Source organism: Branchiostoma belcheri, unplaced genomic scaffold, assembly GCF_001625305.1.
Source record: "Branchiostoma belcheri isolate BF01 breed outbred unplaced genomic scaffold, Haploidv18h27 scaffold197, whole genome shotgun sequence".
Lineage (NCBI taxonomy): Eukaryota > Metazoa > Chordata > Leptocardii > Amphioxiformes > Branchiostomatidae > Branchiostoma > Branchiostoma belcheri.
The window spans coordinates 176,163-193,935 of NW_017803457.1; the positions used below are offsets into that span (position 1 = coordinate 176,163).

A 17,773-nucleotide genomic window follows, 5' to 3' on the forward strand; every position below is an offset into this window, starting at 1 on the left:
TATCTTCAACATGTTGACTCAGAAAACTTTACAAAATCATTACCCTTAACCTAGTTACCGATGGGCTTGGGGTCAAAGTCCATAAATCATAGGTGCCCAAATTAAGATAATGAGCAGAAATTATTAGCACCTAATTATGTCAAATTGTCCCTAATACCTAAATGAAAAATAGTGTCACAAAAATTATAGCCATATTTGTGCAAAACATAATAGGGTCAAGCTTTGACCCCATACGGTAAGATTCGTTGTAAAAAGCTACAGTGGTTTGAGGGTTGAGATGGCAACCATTTTAATGTTGTTGTTTTTTTTTTATTGATGACATATTAGTTTGAAACTTAACTTAGAAAGTAATACAGGAAACTCAATAATGCTAACGGTAGTTTGTATTCAGGGTTCGTCCCTTGATAAAATCGTACTGTTTGGGGCGGACAACCAACCGTTTTTTTTTTAAATTTCATTTCGTAGAAAAACTCGATGACATTTACTTATTTCATCTTATAAACACCTGGGTGGCCTCTTCAACAATGAATTGTCGATTTCCAACAGGGCACAGGGACACATTAATATAAAGCAGATTGTATAAGATTAAATCATAATTGAGAAAAGCTAACCGAGATCAGTATAACTGAAAATCAGTATAACTAAAAAGTTACCAAAACATATATAAATGGCTTAACAGAAATATACAAACCAAAATGTCAAAATCATAATCATGATCCATAATCGACATTTTTAGGTCATCAAATGTGTCACAGGATGTAGGTAAAGCTATTTGAATTTTGCCTCTCAAAATGACACTTTTGCTACTAACTTTCGATACACACATTCTATTCTATCAAAGTAAGAATATTAAAAATAGAGTTGGATTCATTGCTATTTCTATTTAGAGAAATAAGTTACGATGTTAATAATAACAGTAAAATTATTGCAATCATGTTAATATACTGACTGACTCCATTATAAATACAAACGACCGTTCGACGAAATCATACATTTGCCAAGTTAATGGTATCTGTACCTGATGAAAATCACGTAATTTACATAACATTGCTTAAAGTGCTCACCTCTGCAAAACGTGCATATGTGCAAATATCCAATCACCATTATTTTATAACTTTGCACCGTTAACCCCTTAAACACCCGAACTTTTTTTTGTGACGATAATGCCCGAACGGGGTCCAAATGGACCCCATTTGGTTTCTTTCAATTTTATATTCCTTTTGGCATTCTTTCAGTGACCTTTGCACATATATTGGTTAAACATATTAAGACGTTTATTTTGGCATGATTAAGTGTTAAAAAATTCCCGCTCATTATCATAATTTATGCAAAATACATGGGGTTGACCTTTGACCTCATATGATTGTCAAATTGTCAAACCTCTGAAAACCTGATAACCTAATTCCTGAGTTGGAGGTTACTTGGCAAACTGCATAATATCAGAGCAATAATGCTTCCTTGAAGACATATTGAGGACATCCGAACAATTTCGTGTGTAGGAAAGTACAAATACATGGCTGGGGTTCATTTTGACCCCAGAGGGTCTTACATCAGACTTCAGTTGTTATTTTTACAAATTTGTGCCGATCTCCAAAAAAAATTAGGAGAAATTGTAAAAGAGGTGTACTGACAAAGTCACGGGCTAATTTTTTTAAGAATAGAAAAAAATTCAAATAGCACATAAAAATATACGTCTGGGGTCCAAATGGACCCCGTATGGGTGTTTGAGGGTTAAAATGCAAGGGTATCTTATCTTGAAAGTTTAAATGTGTTGGTAGAAGTGATTTTGGATCAGTGTAAACGGTATTTTCTAACAATTAGACTTACCTAAATTTCCACTGTACAACTCCAGGCCTTGGTAAGTAAGAGCATTCCGCCGTATCCACGACATCATGTAATGCAGACGACAAACTTGACAGTTTATCATCATGATATGTATATATTCATTATTTGCTGTTTCAACTATATAAAAGTTTGAGAAATGTCAACATTTTATCCAGTCAAGATTGTAGACGTATTTTAAATTATCATTTACTTGATTGACGTCCGAATATTTTAGATTTCTCTTTTAGGACTTGACGTAAAGTGAGTAAAGTTAAGTTTTTGATTTTGACTTCAGTATATGTAATACACCTATAAAGGATAAACATAAATTCTGGTTAATTTATGTCTAATCTTTATGTTTTATTACCTATAATTATATATGTGATGTTGAAATGTTCCGAGTGATGTTCCGACTTTGTTAACATTAATACTTTTATATGTCGGAAACACTGGTTGAATAAAACATATGGCGAGTAGAAACTTATAACGGTGTTAGAAAAGTCATTGTTTCCAGGTGGAAAGAGTCGGTTCAGTACCATTCAGTTATCATTGCAATAAAACTAATAGATTCAGAAACTAATTCAGGAGCAAAGTTGATTGGAAAATCCGACTTTGTGGCAATTGAAAGTGTCAAACAAAATCCAAACTAGAGTTTTGCAACACAATAAAACATAACAAAATTATGTTTACCTTTATGATTTTGCTATTAATTAGATGATATTAGATTAACTTAGAATTTGCATATATGTATATATGTATCTATGTATCTATGTGTATATATATTTATATATATATATCGCCCAACTAGCTGGAGGCTATGATCATGGGCTAGCCATCACGACAAGAACATCAACAACTCGGATCTACATGTACAGGTAACAGTTGACGCTTCAGATAAACAAACTTTTGCATAACAGGTGTTGGGGTCTAACGTCAACTAGCTATGCAATCTGGCCTAGTCGTTTTGCGTTTTAATTCCAACATTTTCAACCAAACGCCCCTGCAATTTCTTAACAAAATTTTAGGGAGCTCTTACGTCACTTTCCCTGAACGCAAGACCTAAATACTATTAAAGATCATGATTATATCCTAAAATGTAAACAGGGGCTGCATACTCATAAGTTGTTTTACTAGCTCAAATTAATAAAGTACTAAAAAGAGATTGCATACCTTGTTAACGTTAGGCCGCATCATTTGTTTTGTAATAGTATGTCTATCTAAAGTGGAACCGACACATTCGAAATGGCACATGTATTTCAGAACAGCAAACCGTTTTGCAATAGCTCCTTTTTTGGGGATTGTACGTGTTGGAACTTTTAAGGTGACGCTATAGTAAAAAATTAATAATTGTGTTAGAGTAAGGGTTTGGGTTAGGGTTTGGGTAACCGAAAGTCCCAGAAAGAATACTTATGTTATCATTAAAAAAGGGTAAAAAGTTAATCATAATATGGTTACAGTTTGGGCTAGGGTTAGGGTGACCAAAAGTCCTAGAATGGAAAGATTTGGTATCGTTAGAAAGGTTAAAACACAAGTATTCCAGAACATCAAACCGTTTTGGAATATCGTCTTTAGTTTTGGAATTGTACGTGTATGAAATTTTAGGTGACGCTATGGTAAAAAGTTAATAATCATATTATGGTTACAGTTTGGGCTAGGGTTAGGGTGACCAAAAGTCCCAGGTTGAAAAAAAATTGGTATCGTTGGAAAGAGTATTACTCAAGTATTCCAGAACAGCAAACCGTTTTGGAATATCGTCTTTAGTTTTATCATTGTATATGTTTCAAATTTTTAGGTGACGCAATGGTAAAAAGTTAATAATCATATTATGGTTACAGTTTGGGCTAGGGTTAGGGTGACCAAAAGTCCCAGGTTGAAAAAAAATGGTATCGTTGGAAAGAGTATTACACAAGTATTGCAGAACATCAAACCATTTTGGAATATCGTCTTTTGTTTTGGAATTGTATATGTTTGAAATTTTTAGGTGACGCTATGGTAAAAATTAATAATCATATTATGGTTACAGTTTGGGCTAGGGTTAGGGTGACCAAAAGTCCCAGGATGTGAAAGTTTGGTATCGTTAGAAAGGGTATGACACAAGTATTCTAGAACAGCAAACCGTTCTGGAATATCGTCTTTAGTTTTGGAATTGAACGTGTTTAAAGTATTCAGGTGACGCTATGGTAAAAAGTTAATAATTATATTATGGTTACAGTTTGGGCTAGGGTTAGGGTAACCAAAAGTCCCAAGATTTAAAAGTTTAGTATCGTTAGAAAGGGTATGACACAATGACACAAGTATTTCAGAACAGCAAACCGTTTTGGAATATCGTCTTTAGTTTTGGAATTGTACGTGTTTGAACTCTTAAGGTGACGCAATGGTAAAACGTTAATAATCATATTATGGTTACAGTTTGGGCTAGGGTTAGGGTGACCAAAAGTCTCAGGATGTAAAAGTTTGATATCGTTGGAAAGGGTATGACACAAGTATTCCAGAACAGCAAACCGTTTTGAAATATCGTCTTTAGCTTTGGAATCGTACGTGTTTGAAGATTTTAGGTGACACTATAGTAAAAAGTTAATAATCATATTATGGTTACAGTTTGGGCTAGGGTAAGGGTGAGCAAAAATCCTAGAATCAAAAGATTTGGTATCGTTAGAAAGGGTATGATACAAGTATTCCAGAACAGCAAATCGTTTTGAAATATCGTCTTTAGTGTTGGAATTGTACGTGTTTGAACTTTTTAGGTGACGCTATGGTAAAAAGTTAATAATCATATTATAGTTACAGTTTGGGCTAGGGTTAGGGTGACCAAAAGTCCTAGAATAAAACGATTCGGTATCGTTAGAAAGGGTATGACACAAGTATTTCAGAACAGCAAACCGTTTTGGAATATCGTCTTTAGTGTTGGAATTGTACGTGTTTGAAGATTTTAGGTGACACTATAGTAAAAAGTTAATAATCATATTATGGTTACAGTTTGGGCTAGGGTAAGGGTGAACAAAAGTCCCAGGATGTAAAAGTTTAGTATCGTTAGAAAGGGTATGACACAAGGACACAAGTATTTCAGAACAGCAAACCGTTTTGAATATCGTCTTTAGTTTTGGAATTGTAAGTGTTTGAACTTTTTAGGTGACGCTATGGTAAAAAGTTAATAATCATATTATGGTTACAGTTTGGGCTAGGGTAAGGGTGACCAAAACTCCCAGGATGTAAAAGTTTGGTATCGTTGGAAAGGGTATGACAAAAGTAATCCAGAACAGCAAACCGTTTTGGAATATCGTCTTTAGTTTTGGAATTGTACGTGTTTGAAGATTTTAGGTGACACTATAGTAAAAAGTTAATAATCATATTATGGTTACAGTTTGGGCTAGGGTAAGGGTGACCAAAAGTCTCAGGATGTAAAAGTTTGGTATCGTTGGAAAGGGTATGACACAAGTATTCCAGAACAGCAAACCGTTTTGGAATATCGTCTTTAGTTTCGAAATTGTACGTGTTTGAACTCTTCAGGTGACGCTTTGGTAAAAAGTTAATAATCATATTAAGGTTACAGTTTGGGCTAGGGTTAGTGTGACCAAAAGTCCCAGGATGTAAAAGTTTGGTATCGTTGGAAAGGGTATGACACAAGTATTCCAGAACAGCAAACCGTTTTGGCATATTGTCTTTAGTTTTGGAATTGTACGTGTTTGAATTCTTCAGGTGACGCTATGGTAAAATTAATAATCATATTATGGTTACAGTTTGGGCTTGGGTTAGGGTGACCAAAAGTCCTAGAATGAAAAAAAAAATCACTATCGTTAGAAAGGGTATGACACATGTATTCTAAAACTTCAAACTGTATTGGAATATCGTCTTTAGTTATGGAATTGTACGTGTTTGAATTCTTCAGGTGACGCTATGGTAAAAAGTTAATAATCATGTTATGGTTACAGTTTGGGCTAGGGTTAGTGTGACCAAAAGTCCCAGGATGTAAAAGTTTGGTATCGTTAGAAAGGGTATGACATAAGTAATCCAGAACAGCAAACCGTTTTGGAATATCGTCTTTAGTTCTGGGATCGTACGTGTTTGAAAATTTTAGGTGACGCTATAGTAAAAAGTTAATAATCATATTATGGTTACAGTTTGGGCTAGGGTTAGGGTGACCAAAAGTCCCAGGATGTAAACGTTTGGAATAGTTAGAAAGGGTATGACACAAGTATTCCAGAACAGCAAACCGTTTTGGCATATCGTCTTTAGTTTTGGAATTGTACGTGTTTGAATTCTTCAGGTGACGCTATGGTAAAAAGTTAATAATCATATTATGGTTACAGTTTGGGCTAGGGTTAGGGTGACCAAAAGTCCTAGAATGAAAAAAAATCACTATCGTTAGAAAGGGTATGACACATGTATTCCAGAACTTTAAACCGTTTTGGAATATCGTCTTTAGTTTTGGAATTGTACGTGTTTGTAGATTTTAGGTGACACTATAGTAAAAAGTTAATAATCATATTATGGTTACAGTTTGGGCTAGGGTTAGGGTGTATACACAAGTATTCCAGAACAGCAAACCGTTTTGGAATATCGTCTTTAGTTTTGGAATTTTACGTGTTTGAATATTTAAGGTGACGCTATAGTAATCATATTATGGTTACAGTTTGGGCTAGGGTTAGGATGAGCAAAAGTCGTAGGAATCAAAAGTTTGGTATCGTTGGAAAGGGTATGACACAAGTATTCCAGAACAGCAAACCGTTTTTGAATATCGTCTTTAGTTTTGGAATTTTACGTGTTTTAAAATTTTAGGTAACGCTATAGTAAAAAGTTAATGATCATATTATGGTTACAGTTTGGGCTAGGGTTAGGGTGACCAAAAGTCCTAGAATCAAAAGATTTGGTATCGTTAGAAAGGGTGTGAAACAAGTATTCCAGAACAGCAAATCGTTTTGTCATATCGTCTTTATTTTTGGAATTGTACGTGTTTGAAAATTTTAGGTGACGCTATGGTAAAAAGTTAATAATCATATTATGGTTACAGTTTGGACTAGGGTTAGGGTGACCAAAAGTCCCAGGATGTAAAAGTTTGGTATCGTTGGAAAGAGTATGACACAAGTAATCCAGAACAGCAAACTGTTTTGGAATATCGTCTTTAGTTTTGGGATCGCACGTGTTTGAAAATTTTATTTGACGCCATAGTAAACAGTAAGTTTAGTTACAAGTTAATAATCGTATTATGGTTTAAGTTTGGGCTAGGGTTAGGGTGACCGAAAGTCCTAGGAAGCAAATGTTTGGTATCGTTCGAAAGGGAATGACACAAGTATTCCAGAACAGCAAACCGTTTTGGAATATCGTCTTTAGTTTTGGAATTGTACGTGTTTGAACTCTTCAGATGACGCTATGGTAAAAAGTTAATAATCATATTATGGTTAGAGTTTGGGCTGGGGTTAGGGTGATCAAAAGTCCCAGGATGTAAAAGTTTGGTATCGTTTGAAAGGGTATGACACAGGTATTCCAGAACAGCAAACCGTTTTGGAATATCGTCTTTACTTTTGGAATTGTACGTGTTTGAAGATTTTAGGTGACACTATGGTAAAAAGTTAATAATCATATTATGGTTACAGTTTGGGCTAGGGTTAGGGTGACCAAAAGTCCCAGGATGTAAAAGTTTGGAATAGTTGGAAAGGGTATGACACAAGTATTCCAGAACAGCAAACCGTTTTGAAATATCGTCTTTAGTTTTGGAATTGAACGTGTTTGAATTCTTCAGGTGACGCTATTTTAAAAGGTTAATAATCATGTTATGGTTACAGTTTGGGCTAGGGTTAAGGTGACCAAAAGTCCTATGAGGAAAAGTTTTGGTATCGTAAGAAAGGGTATGACACAAGTATTCCAGAACAGCAAACCGTTTTGGAATATCGTCTTTAGTTTTGGAATTGTACGTGTTTGAACTGGAAGAAATGGCCACGGATCCCAGCAGATCCGACGAATACGCATTCGCAATCCCGCGGCAGATACGGAACATTTCCGTACGAATCCCCAAGATTCCGAAAATGTAAGGATTCAGCACAGATCCATTTTCGAATTTACCCGGATCCGTGATTCGCGACGGATACTGATGTGTCATTCTCACGGATATTTTATTATCAAACATCCCAGACTCGGATTCTTCCGGATTTTCAAATACAACATTTGCGCGCGTTGTATGTCTGTTTAATTTGGATTTTGGTCTAAATACCACAATTGCGACAATAAAGGAAATACAAAGTAATATTTAACGTCAAAACGGCGTAGATCTCCAGAGAATCACCCGCCGGATCCGTCTGTATTTTTGACGAATAACTGCGGATCCGAACAGGTTTTAAGCGGATGCAAGTCGGATCCAAAATATGGATCTTCGCGCATACGTGGCGTATCTCTGGCCGGATCCGTCTGTATTTTTGACGAATAACTGCGGATCCGAAGGGGTTTTAAGCGGGTAATAGTCGGATCCAAAATATGGATCTTCGCGCATACGTGGCGTATCTCTGGCCGGATCCGTCTGTATTTTTTAGGAATAACTGCGGATACGAACGGGTTTTAAGCGGATTCTAGTCGGATCCAAAATATGGATCTTCGCGCATACGTGGCGTATCTCTGGCCGGATCCGTCTGTATTTTTGACGAATAACTGCGGATACGAACGGGTTTTAAGCGGATAATAGTCGGATCCAAAATATGAAACCTAACGTATACATGGCGTATCTCTGGCCGGATCCGTCTGTATTATTTAGGAATAACTGCGGATCCGAACAGGTTTTAAGCGGATGCAAGTCGGATCCAAAATATGGATCTTCTCGCATACATAGCGTATCTCTGGCCGGATCCGTCTGTATTTTTGACGAATAACTGCGGATCCGAAGGGGTTTTTAAGCGGGTAATAGTCGGATCCAAAATATGAAACCTAACGTATACATGGCGTATCTCTGGCCGGATCCGTCTGTATTTTTGACGAATAACTGCGGATACGAACGGGTTTTAAGCGGGTAATAGTCGGATCCAAAATATGGATCTTCGCGCATACGTGGCGTATCTCTGGCCGGATCCGTCTGTATTTTTGACGAATAACTGCGGATACGAACGGGTTTTAAGCGGATTCTAGTCGGATCCAAAATATGGATCCGAGCGAATACGTGGCGTATCTCTGGCCGGATCCGTCTGTATTTTTTAGGAATAACTGCGGATACGAACGGGTTTTAAGCGGATTCTAGTCGGATCCAAAATATGGATCTTCGCGAATACGTGGCGTATCTCTGGCCGGATCCGTCTGTATTTTTGACGAATAACTGCGGATCCGAACAGGTTCTAAGAGGATAATAGTCGGGTCCAAAATATGAAACCTAACGTATACATGGCGTATCTCTGGCCGGATCCGTCTGTATTATTTAGGAATAACTGCGGATCCGAACAGGTTTTAAGCGGATGCAAGTCGGATCCAAAATATGGATCTTCTCGCATACATAGCGTATCTCTGGCCGGATCCGTCTGTATTTTTGACGAATAACTGCGGATCCGAAGGGGTTTTAAGCGGGTAATAGTCGGATCCAAAATATGAAACCTAACGTATACGTGGCGTATCTCTGGCCGGATCCGTCTGTATTTTTGACGAATAACTGCGGATACGAACGGGTTTTAAGCGGATAATAGTCGGATCCAAAATATGGATCTTCGCGAATACGTGGCGTATCACTGGCCGGATCCGTCTGTATTTTTGACGAATAACTGCGGATACGAACAGGTTCTAAGAGGATAATAGTCGGGTCCAAAATATGAAACCTAACGTATACATGGCGTATCTCTGGCCGGATCCGTCTGTATTTTTTAGGAATAACTGCGGATCCGAACAGGTTTTAAGCGGATGCAAGTCGGATCCAAAATATGGATCTTCTCGCATACATGGCGTATCTCTGGCCGGATCCGTCTGTATTTTTGACGAATAACTGCGGATCCGAAGGGGTTTTAAGCGGGTAATAGTCGGATCCAAAATATGAAACCTAACGTATACATGGCGTATCTCTGGCCGGATCCGTCTGTATTTTTGACGAATAACTGCGGATACGAACGGGTTTTAAGCGGGTAATAGTCGGATCCAAAATATGGATCTTCGCGCATACATGGCGTATCTCTGGCCGGATCCGTCTGTATTTTTGACGAATAACTGCGGATACGAACAGGTTTTAAGCGGGTAATAGTCGGATCCAAAATATGAAACCTAACGTATACATGGCGTATCTCTTGCCGGATGCGTCTGTATTTTTGAGGAATAACTGCGGATCTGAACATGTTCTTGGCGGATGCTAGTCGGATCAAAATATAGAACTTTACGCATACGTGGCGTATCTCTGAGCGGATCCGTCTGTATTTTTCTTGAATAACTGCGGATCCGAACAGGTTCTAAGCGGATGCAAGCCGGAATTCAAAATATGGAACTCCTCGTATACGAGGCGGAGTCTCTGGCTGGATCCGTCTGTATTTTGGACGCCTAACTGCGGATCCGAAAAGGTTTTAAGCGGATGCTAGTGGGGAATTCAAATATGGAACTTTATAGATTTAATAAATCAAATATGGAACTTAGATTTGATAAAGCATACATCCCGTATCCGTTTAGCGATATCGCATTTTGGGGCGAAAAATGCTGTTTTGGGGTCATTTGGGCAAATTATCCTTTTTTCAAAAACCAAGGGTGGAACTGATGTCGGTGGATGGTTCCGCATCCAAAAAAGTTGGTTTCGTGAAGATCGGTCGACGTTTAGCGATATCGCATTTTGGGGCGAAAAATGCTGTTTTGGGGTCATTTGGGCAAATTATCCTTTTTTCAAAAACCAAGGGTGGAACTGATGTCGGTGGATGGTTCCGCATCCAAAAAAGTTGGTTTCGTGAAGATCGGTCGACGTTTAGCGATATCGCATTTTGGGGCGAAAAATGCTGTTTTGGGGTCATTTGGGCAAATGTATGGTGTTACAACTTGTATGAAAGATAAGAGTATGAAGCCACAAAGCAATTAACAAAACAATTAACACAACCATTGATGTTTTACTTGATCATCAGACAATTTCATTGTAATATTTGCCCAAATTCCTTTCAAAATATATTTGCGTGCTGCACTTTGATGCAAATCGCTAGAGGGCACTTTTAATAAGTTTTTTCCAATAAACGTTAAAAATCAATTAAACAGTGTACACAACAGGCCAACGTACTATACCAAAAGTTAAATAGTATTGTAGGCTATCCGTGTTCAAAATATAGTTTACGTGTATTGATTTTAACGCCATCCATGTCGCTCTAACGTGTTACAGGTATCAACGATATAGGCCTACATCTGCGCCTGTCCGAAGTTTAAGACAGGTGCATGCCCTGTATCTTCACAAGGGATGGAAGACGAGTAGATCAATTAACAGCACAGCTAGCTTAATATATGAGGCTGGTATTGTGCAAATTTGTTTTAACGTATAGATAACATTTTGCATTAACTGTGACATGTACTGGGATACGTCTATTTATTGTTTACTTCACCTGACAATATATATATATAGATATAGATACGACCGTAAAAGATAAGACTTTGTATAGATGCCTACTCGGAACTGTCAAAGTGTCGAAACGTCCGACACCCAACACACCAGCTTCGTAGGTACGCGGCGCGGCGGCAGCTGGCTATATTACAACAAGTGTATTGTTTCACCTAACCTTTGAACATCTAACATTGATTAAAGCGATCTAGTGACGATGCCCCTGCTGTCAAAGTGGTAGCGATTTCGACTCTACTAGAGTTTTAGGGAAAATGGGTATTTGAACACCTCAATCCTTGGTTGATAACTTTCATACTTCCAGGTATGACTATTTCTTGCTCTTTTCTGGGCTGGTATTTGTACGTAGTTGTTACATCCAAACCTATCCATGCTCTCCGGATACAGGATCGGAAGCTATAATAGGTTTGGATTCCAGGCTAACAAACTGTTAGCTAGTTACATGAGGTTTGTTTGTTTGTTAGTTGCATGCATAGTATTGATATACTTTTTTGGATTAAACTGCATGATTCCTGTGTTTCGAATTCTTCTTTGGCGTTCAGATCTTTTTGCAGAGTTTTTGATCTGAAAGGCTCTTTGACTTCAATGAAAAGATGTCTCTTTCGTGGGGTATAATGTGCTAACCTTGAAATTGGACTGCTTTTGTTGGCACGCACTTGCGCAAGCGTCCATATTAGAAAAAATATAAAGATTAAATTTGCCTATACATGTATATCTCCAACAGGAATAAAGGGGTATGTGGAGAAGATATTTCAACAGCACCGCACGTGCACCTACCGCAGTATGTACTAGTTTCGTGAAATTGAATTACCATGAATAAATACCGCTTCCTTGTTGTTACGTGGATGAAACCCCCACTTTGGAGAGATGCGGTAAAATCTACACTTGTTCATGCGGTGGCGGAAAATATTTGAGAATCATGAATGAGTTCTCGAATAGCAGTAGACTAGAACGCGCGCATATCAGTTTCTGACTGAAATATAGTCATGAGTGCATTCGCTATGTGGGGTAACATCTTTCTTGAACAACGCGAACTGTTCAATTATGCACGGCGCCATTATTCCCTACCGTATACTATGTGCGTTACATGATTTTGTCCTTATCTGTGAGCAGAAACCGTGCTATATATTCGGCGCGCTAACGCTTCCAATCCATCTCCTCAACTACTAGTATGCAAGTTTCCCAATTTGTGTCCTCATCATAACATCAACTTTTCTGACGAGGAAGGGGGAGTGCATGTGGTTGGTTCAAGAGCTTTTGATTTCATTCTTCAATGAAAGCAAGCAATTTTAACATTTCCGGGACTAGCTAGTACTTAAAATATGGGTATGCCTTTCTCAGAGTCAGTCTATGTTTATTACAGTAAAAGATATATACACGTTATTAAGTGTGACATAAGATCCTTTAATGCGATGCACTCCTTCGTCATCTTGGCTGTGTTCTCTTTTGTTGTGAGATCAACATCAAAATCACAACATGGTCAGAAATCATAGATGTGTTTCCACATTATCATACATACAAGTAGGTATTGTCTAAAGAGACTGTGAAGTTATACAGTAAACCAAATATTTACAACTCGTAAGGAGATAAAGATTTATACTTATACAGAAATTCAAGATGTGTTTCCACATTAGCATACATACAAGTAGGTACTGTCTACAAAATACTGTGAAGTTATACAGTAAACCAAATATTTACAACTCGTAAGGAGATAAAGATTTATACTTATACAGAAACCATAGATGTGTTTCCACATTAGCATACATACAAGTAGGTACTGTCTAAAAATACTGTGAAGTTATACAGTAAACCAAATATTTACAACTCGTAAGGAGATAAAGATTTATACTTATACAGAAATCATAGATGTGTTTCCACATTATCATACATACAAGTAGGTACTGTCTAAAAAGACTGTGAAATTATACAGTAAACCAAATATTTACAACTCGTAAGGAGATAAAGATTTATACTTATTCTTATATTTATGTACTTAAATGCATCGCACAGATGACAGAGGTACAATTGTGTACACTGTCTCTTCCCTTGTGGTTGAAAACGGAACCTTTGTCTTTGAATATGCACATCTATGTAGAATCCTTTTCAAAGGTAGATAGGAAGCATGTGAAAATGGCTCGAAGCTGATGTCCCAGACAGAACATAAGTCTTTCCTACCATAGTGGTACCTATCCCCATGCTCCTTGAACCACTGGACCTCGGCCACTGTATAAACGGCCTTTTCTTCTGAACCACCAATTCTATGAAATACTGACACCTTTAGCATCCTTACAATCAATCCTGGCCTAGGATCTGCATTTACATCAATTATGGGGTTACCCGTTATCTCCTGGTTAGTAAACCATTTAGCATATATACAAGAGGATGAGTCTGTCCTGTAGTCTTCTGACGATATCAACTCTCCTGCGAAATAACATCGGTCAAACTTGATGTAAGACAAAGAAACTCTAACTACATCGTTATCAGGAAACACAGTTTGAAACATACGAAGCAGCTCCTCGTTCTCATCACAACTCATATAAGTTGGTTTCAATGGTGGGAGAAGTTCTTCGAATTCACTATCATATTCAAAGTTAGCAAAATGGACCACGGTACCTTCTTGAAGGCTCTTAAGCATGCTCAACTGTTCCATAGTCAAGACATGACCATTTCTTGATTTTTTACCGCCTACAAAACTTGACACTGGTGGTATTTCAATTAGATGGTCCCCCAACTCTGCCTGCTTTTGCTTGGATGCAACTTGCCAATCTATCAACCATTTACGCATCATGATGACTTCAGCATGTCTATTATTGTTGTGGTAATCCCCCAATGTGCCATTGGCCCTCTCAAAAGAGAAGCACCAGAATGCATGGACGGGGCCGTAGTCTTCAATGCATTGCTTTAGGTGCAGATGCAGGTGCAAATTCATGCTGCACCACTTTTTACCATATCGGCGCTGAAATGTGTCACAGAAAATCTTCAAACATGAATGGGCTTCATTGAGCTGTCGGGCTGTGATAACCCTATTACATAGTATCCTTGCTGCCGTTACAAAACAATTCCAAATATTGTAGTCTGCATCAGGAAGTATGCCTTTAAGTGCACACAGAGAGAAAGTACAGACCCAACGTTCCCATTGGGCAGCAGTAAAACCTTCAAAGGACGATTCGACTTTACTGGGAAGCCCTGCATCGAGGTCAGAGGGTAACTTTAAGTCGTCAACCCTTGACTGAAGTGTCTTAAAAGACACATTGGATAGAATATCCTTTTCTTTCCACAGCTGCATAACACGCTTTGCTGTTCCTTCAAGAATATTATGCATAGGATCCACAACATGCATTCGAATTGGGTCAAAATACGGCAAATCGTGTAGGCTACTGTGTCTTGCACCAAATTCAGCTTCAATTTTTTGTTGTTCGGACTTGGTCTTGGCACGTTTTGCCCTTCTAGCGCAGTCAAGATGGATCTCTTTTGTTCTGGGCTCCCAGTCATCAAGGTTGAAGCCTGAATAGTCAACTTTGTTTTCTTGTGTTCTCGAGAAGGTTTTAAGACATTTTGAGCAAGCCTTCTTCGCCATGTGACCAAGAAAACCACCAGTTTTCCTTGTGGCTGGGATATCAGAAGACAAACAGAGCAAGGCTGCTCTGTACTTTTGCTTGCCAAGATCAGAGGTGTCATAAAGGTATACGCCATCCCATAACCTCTGTAACTCCTCAACCATTGGGTCTAGATAGCCATTAATATGTCCCTTAGGCTCCCTTGGCCCAGGTATTATACCGACAACAATAATATTTTCTTTTTTGAATCTTTGCTCCCTTGGGAGATTCATTATCACCAAATACAACACACCTACAGAATCCTTAACGTTTTCATAAGGTTGAAACCAATCACAGTTCAACATTAATCCAAGGTTGCAAGGTTCAGACAAAAAAGGTTGACCGTTGTAATATTGAAAGTCCTTCCACACCTTCCCGTCATAGATATCGCCATACACACCCTCTGAAACATTTCTAGTTCTCCATTTTTCACAGTCCTCAATAAAACCTGGTCTTAAAGTCAAGTCTTGCAGAGTCTTTATGATAGACCGGTAGCAAAATGTCCTATTTGGATAAAGAAACTCTTTATCATTCTTCCCTACATAGGTTTTCATTAGCAATGTGCCACATGGTCGACGGAACCTTCGTTGGTTATGTTCGCCGAATTCAACAAAGGAGCATTTCGCAGACTTTTTCCTGACAATATTACCTTGCCAATCCCTTTCCACTTCTGTTGCTTCTTCTTGTGTATAGACCGAATCACAGGATGGGCAGGCTATGTAGCGAGTGAAGTCATTTCTGTCTAATCCCAATGTCTTTTGGAACTTGTACATTGTTTGTGGAAAGGATGTGACAAGGAAATCTACTGTCTTCATATGAAACATACTACACAAAGCTATTAAAAATGATTTCAACATAGTCAAAAATGCAACAAATGCATTGTCAGAAATGTTAAAATGAGACTTCCATACATTGAGGTAAAGTAAAAATGTTATCATCCATGACATTGTGGTACTGTCCTCCTCATCCTCTTCATGACTTTCTTCAGAATCTATCTCCACTTCCTCTACATCTGTTTCATCCTCGTCCTGCAGCTCTTCAACCCCCTCGAGCTCATCCCCCTCATCAAGACTGACGTGTTGGTCCTCATGGTAGTATATTTCCAAGTCAGCATCCTATATGTTGGGAAAGACAACTGTTAATATTCAGAAACTATCGTGGCTTTGTGCGCAATTTTTGTACGCAAAACACCGTAGTTATTTCTTTTCGTTCCACACCCATTTCTCACCGTTCCATACTTTTTTCTCTTCGTTCCACACCCATTTCTCACCGTTCCATACTTTTTTCTCTTCGTTCCACACCCATTTCTCACCGTTCCATACTTTTTTCTCTTCGTTCCACACCCATTTCTCACCGCTCCACACCCATTTCTCACCGTTCCATACTTTTTTATCTTCGTTCCACATCCATTTCTCACCGCTCCATACCCATTTCTCTTCGTTCCACAGTTATTTCTCTTCTTTCATACCAATTTCTCTTCGCTCCACCCCCATTTTTCACCGTCCCATACAAATTCTCTTCGTTCCACACCCGGCCCATTTCCCACCGCGCCGAGGCAAGATTCCAACCGCGCCCCGAGGCAGGTTTTCCCTTCGCTCCACAGAATGATTTCCAACCGCGCCGAGCAGGTTGTGTACAGTGGACGGTCCCCAATGGGTCACAGGTCATGTCGCCACATGTTGTCAAGAACGTAACCACATGGAAATTACGATACTAGTATTTTTTGCTTGTGGAAGTTCGAAAATTTGTGGCTAAGCAAGGACAACCTTGGTTTTGGTATCTATATATAGGCAGGATAACCTCGACTAACAGGCGTGTGTACAGTGGACGGTCCCCAATGGGTCAGAGACCGCCAGACGTCTTGTCACTACATGCTGTCAAGAACGGATACTATATAATATAAATGTAGCATACAGGCTTGGCCAGAGGCCTGTGGAAGCCGACATGACCTTAATATCCAAGCAGATGATACGGTGGCACGACAGTGTCCATTATCCAGGAGTCTCTATAGCCACCAAAGCTTTCCACCGTATGATCTGCTTGAAGATTATTAGTTGAATAAAAGCTCCTTGATTATACTAGTAGTTAGTCCGCTTGATTTGAAATGTAAATCGAGACCAGAATTTCTGGCTATTAACACACATTGTAGTTAGCTCCGTTTGTAGGTAATTTGTATTTGTTTCTCGACGTAACCAAACATTGTACTCGCATCTTTAATTATGTATATAAGACTTGTAACTTGACCATTGTTGTAGTATATTCTCTCTAAATTTGTCACATTTGTCATCGTTGCCCGCTACCCTGCAAACGTCCCCACATGTCTGTCGTTTCTCCTTGTACCATCTGCTCTAACAGGGCCTAACAGGGCTAAGTACCCTTATTTCCGGGCATCATTGTTTTCCAGTACAGTCCTTTAATAATTCCATCACCCGCGAAAACGGACACAACCACGCATTCCTATATATAGATTTCAAAACCAAGGTTGTCCTTGGTTAGTCGCAACCTTTCGAATTTTCAAAAGCAAAAATACTAGCACCGTAATTTCCATGTGGTTACGTTCTTGACAACATGTGCTGACGTGACCTGTGCCTCATTGGGGACCGTCCACTGTACACGAGCCTGGGATTGGATGTTATCCTTCCTCGGCGCCAATGCAAATCCTGCCGTGGCTCGAAGGGAAAACCTGCCTCGGAGCGGTTGGAATCTTGCCTCTTCTACTTTACCTAAACTACAAAATTGAAAGGTTCTTTGCTCTAGAGGGGTAGTCTCTACCAGACTCCTTTGCAGGCTGAATAAATAGTAGAAATCGGCAACGGGGGAA

General features: G+C 38.7%; 1 protein-coding gene across 1 annotated transcript in view; it reads right to left on the reverse strand.

Annotated features, from left to right (window-relative positions):
• Positions 1-15,430: 15,430 nt before the first annotated feature.
• Positions 15,431-17,773, reverse strand: part of LOC109468251 — a 4,116-nt gene continuing 1,773 nt past the window's right edge. Inside the window, exons 3-4 of the mRNA XM_019766508.1 lie at positions 15,908-16,067; positions 15,431-15,456 (exon numbers count right to left, since the gene is read on the reverse strand). Of these exons, the coding sequence (XP_019622067.1) occupies positions 15,431-15,456; positions 15,908-16,067 (186 nt within the window). The remainder of the gene's footprint in view (positions 15,457-15,907; positions 16,068-17,773) is intronic.